Below are 5000 nucleotides of genomic sequence, written 5' to 3' on the forward strand. Positions count from 1 at the left end.
ATGTTCTCGTTCTTCCCTTCTTCTTTCTGACTCCATCCTCTGTAACTCTAGTCTATACTGCAGCTCCCTTTCATGTCTTTTTTCTTCTACTTCTTCTAATCTAAAAAATGTATAAGATCAATACTTTTAGTTCTCTTCTATGGAATGTGACACCAGCTAATATTATTACTATGGCAAAGAAAGTAATTACAATTAAATTTTACCAGAGGAAGGTCTGAGTCCCTGAGCAGAAACTGTTTTCTGTGGAAATTGACTGTTAACAAATGAGGTCTTGGCTTGTATTACTGGATTTAATTTAGAGAATTCTTCACGATTATTTGAAGACTAGTATGCTAACACTGCTTCCTGGGAAATAAAAGTCTTTTGGATTATTCTAATCATCCAAGTAAGTTGACTTTCACCATCTGCCTTTGTGAAGACATCAGGTTCAACTTATCCTAAAGGGCAAGTCTATAATCATCTTACTTCCACCCCAAGCGGTAAAGGAGAATCTTAGTCTTATTGATATAATTATCACAATACCTCAAGATTTCAATTAGGTTATACTGAACTGAAACTACCTTTTAACATCAGCTTGTGACACTTCCATGAAGTTTGCACATATGGCATCTAGAGACTTTTCAAGTTTTGTCGTTTTCTTTGATTGGACTGTTTTGGATCCTGTTATTTGCTTGCCTCTCTTTCTGTTGTTGTCAACAGTACAGCCACATGTCGATCCTCCCTCAGACTCTGACAGACTTTCTTTGCTTTCAATGGTGCAACCCGATATTGATCCTCCTTCAGACTCTGTCACACTTTTCTTGCTTTCATCCATTGTGAATACGTCTAGGGTATTGATCAGAGAGGAACATAACACAGATAATCCAATGCCATGTACTAAAACCCAATACAGCAATTTTTGTAAGGATCTGCCAGCTCCACAATTGCAGATTTCCCAAGGGAAAACAATTAGAAATGTCTGGGAAAAGGAGGGGCACGTTTGGAATTAATTTAACCATAATTATCATGTGGCACAGGGATTTACATAACGAAACCAAACTGGGAGATTAAGATGAGAATTTCTCACCTGAATCTCCTAGTCTGTTTTTTTCCATGCATGACAGGGACCTACATTAAGCCAAGGAAAGCTTAAAAACTGGAGGATTAGATGAGAGATGGGAAAGAGGGTTGAGAAATGCCAGTTTCCCCACTACAAGAACTTTCATTTGAACCTCCTTGATTTCATGGTGCTTTTCTGCCAAGGCAATGAAAATTTCTCACCACTTCCTTCAAAGCTTGTAGTTTCTTCGTCTGACAGACCAGGGTCACCGCTTTTCTTGCTGCTGTCAACAACATATGGAGGCTCGATAGACGGGTTCTCCTTGTAGATTGCGTCCATCTTTTCAAACAATTTCCATCCCTTTTTGGGGCGAGAGGTCCCACTTTTTTTCAGCTTGTCCTTCTTGTACTTCACTCTCAACTTCTTTAGTTTATTTATTATGGCACTGTACAGGCCCGCAAATGATCCCGGCCCGCAAATGATCCCCGGACGGGAAATGATCCCCAGATTGGACCGCAAATGATCCCCGATTGCCTCACCATAAATTGAGAATGGAATGGACTCAAATTTGGACAGTGGATTTAAATTTTATTTACTTAATTTTTTTTCTTAATAACATCTGCATGCAAATTTCACAACTTTAAAAATTATAATATAGCAGCTCAGTTCAACAGAACAATTTACTTTGTATAAACTGGAACATGCATGCCAGTTCTCTCAGGTGTGTAGCCTGCGAACGCAAACGTATTACCTGCTGTCGAGATTCTCTCTACCGGAATTCTCTCGACAGCCGGAAATACGTCTACGTTCGCAGGCTATCAGGTGTGTCTCCTGAGAACAATAAGTAATTGGGTTCGTCGCCTTTGCTTCGTACGCCGGCTAACTGTGATATATTTAATAGAAATTTCTTCAGAGGGAGATTTTGAACTCGGCCGTTTAATACTCGCTGCACATCGAGGATAACTTTATTTTACTCCGGATTTTTCAATTGTTCGGAGGTTTTTGACTGAAGCGGAAATAATCGACTGCACGCAGTGAGTGAATGTTGATTGCTGTGAACTTTTTACAACGGGTGAGACTCGTATTGCACGGAAAATGTGGTTTTAAACTATCAACAGCACTCCCGTAAACAATTGGCCTCCTGTAGCGATAGACGAAAAATTTGGATGGCAAAATCGGTTGCTAAGGCATGAGGCTCGCCATGGCGGAGGGGAACAATGGTCTTCTGTAGGTCTATACCGACGACAGTGTGTTTTGCAAAAAAAAACTAATAAAAAAAGACTGAGATTCCAACTAGCGGCAAAACGAAAACGAACGACTAAATTAAAATCAACACATTACACGATAACGTATTGGACGACCGAGGCTTAAACGTTATGCTTAGAACTAAGATCCGATTAAGAACAAAGGCGACGATAGTGGGTGAGATTTGACCGCCATCTGAAGCGCATTGACCGATTCTCCTTCCTTTTTTGAAAAAAAAAAAAGTTACATTTTGTAGCTGAATTGTTCTATTGTACTGTGCTGTTATATAATAATTTTTAAAGTTGAGAAATTTGCATGCAGATAGTTAAATATAACGACTGGTGTTATTAAAAAAAAAATGAATTCTATAAAGTTTAAATCCACTGTCCAAATTTGAGTCCATTCCATTCTAGATTTATGGTAAGACGATCGGGGATCATTTGCGGTCCAATATGGGGATCAGTTCCCGTCCGGGGATCATTTGCGGTTCAATTTGGGGATCATTTCCGGTCCGGGGATCATTTGCGGGCCGGGATCATTTGCGGGCCTGTACAGCACTAACCTCTTTGAAAATACCTGGCGAAAGAGAATGTCTCTCTGCATATAAAAACTGTTTTGGAGTATTCATAACATTGTTTCATCTTTTGATCATAGCATAATAAATTGCGAAAATCTTAGCGAGCCACAACGCAAGCTAACCACGTACATGTTTTTTTAAGAGAGTCATATCTCACCTTTCACTTCAAGCTGGACTTTAACATCGCGGTAAACTGCGTTTTTGTCTTTCGGTGACTTAGCAGTATCTAATGAATGCTGTATAGTTTCTTCAGCAAATATATCAAGCAGATATATCGTTTCCTCATGGACCTTTTTAGGAACGGAACGGATAAGACTGGAACGGGTCAAGTACCGTTTACACGTCAAATTTTGTCGGAGCCGTTCGTCTTTTTATCCGAGCCGTTCCAATTTTTTCGGTCGTGTAAACGGCCTTTAAGAGAGGTTATAGAATTTCAACCGTGTGTAAAAGACAGACGGAATTGTTGTTGCGATTATTTAACTAAACTTGGTCGCCTATCCTTTTGTACAGGGGCAGCTACATTCCTCTAGCCTTAAAATTAGCTAGTCACAATTAGAGATCCGTAAAGAGATTGATGAGAGGCCAGTTTTTGTGGTTAATCAGAAGTTTGTTGCATTGCACTGAAAGTGGTCACACTATAGCTTCAAACCTACATGATTCGAGGTTAAACGTGTGTAATCACAATCCGTTTGTTTGTGTCGCACCCTCTCCTCAAACAACACCTTAATTTTAATTAGCATAATTTAAATGCAAGTCATTGGGAACTGCAGAGTCTTCTTTCTGTACATTACACTAGGAAATCCCTTACAATTGTTAATGAAAAATATTTAGTTTGTGAACCCTGACTTAAACACGGCCACTTAACAGTTCAACAAAGTTACCAGAACTCTCAAATTGCATGCCTTTTTTAAAATATCTAGAAAGGGATTTTCCTCTAAAGAACAATGGAAGCTGACCCTATATATGGTAAAAGTAGACATACAAAGTTACTATTGATAGAGGCCTATATATGTACGTGGGGTGCACTCTCCCCCATTTCGTTTTCTGTTGCCAACCATGTATTGATTATTACATGAGAAAGATTTCCAGAGATGTTTTACATTCCATTCAAATGCCGAGCTTTACAAAGGAATTCGAACGCATGTTTATTTCATTCTCGGAAATAATAGTCACGCGTGACATGGATTGGCTGTAACAAACAAGCACGATCATGAAAGGCGGGGGGGGGGGGGGGGGGGGTGTTCATAGTAAGATCATGCACATTCTAGTTTAATAATTTGTTAGTTCGAGTAAATATATTGTCCCGTACCTTGTATTTTTTGCCTCATTTCGTTTCTTAGAAGAATAAGACGTAGTCAATTCACGGAACCAATGTCCGCTAGAATACGGAACTGCATCGAGTGTTGTCACCGATGACCTATCCCACAAATGACTTGTTATGTTAAAAAAAAAAAAAAGAAAGAAAAAGAAAAAAAAAGAGACCCCGACCCCGCGTTTTACTGACACCCCCCAGAGTAAAAGAAATCGACGACGCAAACGCCCGGAGTGTAATGAAGAACGTGGTGCAGGACAACTGGAAAGCTGTTGTTGATATCATGTTTAAGCATCCTGCGGTGAATTCTGCCGACAAAGCTTGTTCTGCGGATGCGAAAATTACATTGTACTAGTTGGCACCAATGTTTTTTTAATAATTTTGGGATCTTGTCGAAGGCAACTGCTTTTAAACCAAAGTCATTTGACTGCAACTGGTCTTCGATAATACTGCGAAGCGGAACAACAACTACGATCGAAGCCGTGATGGCAAAGTTTTTCGCTATTACAAAGCTTTGATATATAATGTATTTCCCGAAACCAGTGGGAAGAACGGCCATTACATCTTTTCCTGACAAGAGCGCTTCTACTGCTAGCTTCTGTTCCTCTTTGAGAACTAAGCCACCGACTTGATCGCTTAAATTTACGAAGACATCCCTGCTACTCTCTTTCACGACTGAAGCCATTTTCCCGGTGATCTGAAGTGTTGACATCAAACGTGTGAAGAGGTTAATTACATATCAAACTTGTTTGACAGCAGGTATTGCTTATGGACCAATCGGAATTTTCCGATGCTGGAGCAACGGGAAATTCGAACGCGTTTGTTAA

General features: G+C 39.8%; 1 protein-coding gene across 1 annotated transcript in view; it reads right to left on the minus strand.

Annotated features, from left to right (window-relative positions):
* LOC146453668 (uncharacterized) overlaps nt 1-1480 on the minus strand; it is a 2289-nt gene extending 809 nt beyond the window's left edge. The window contains exons 1-3 of the mRNA XM_085096340.1: nt 1261-1480; nt 561-825; nt 1-100 (exon numbers count right to left, since the gene is read on the minus strand). The exon at nt 1-100 is cut by the window's left edge and continues 809 nt beyond it. Of these exons, the coding sequence (XP_084952466.1) occupies nt 1-100; nt 561-825; nt 1261-1378 (483 nt within the window). The 5' untranslated portion in view covers nt 1379-1480. The remainder of the gene's footprint in view (nt 101-560; nt 826-1260) is intronic.
* Nucleotides 1481-5000: the final 3520 nt, after the last annotated feature.

Source organism: Pavona decussata, unplaced genomic scaffold (assembly GCF_977016875.1).
Source record: "Pavona decussata unplaced genomic scaffold, jaPavDecu1.1 SCAFFOLD_324, whole genome shotgun sequence".
Lineage (NCBI taxonomy): Eukaryota > Metazoa > Cnidaria > Anthozoa > Scleractinia > Agariciidae > Pavona > Pavona decussata.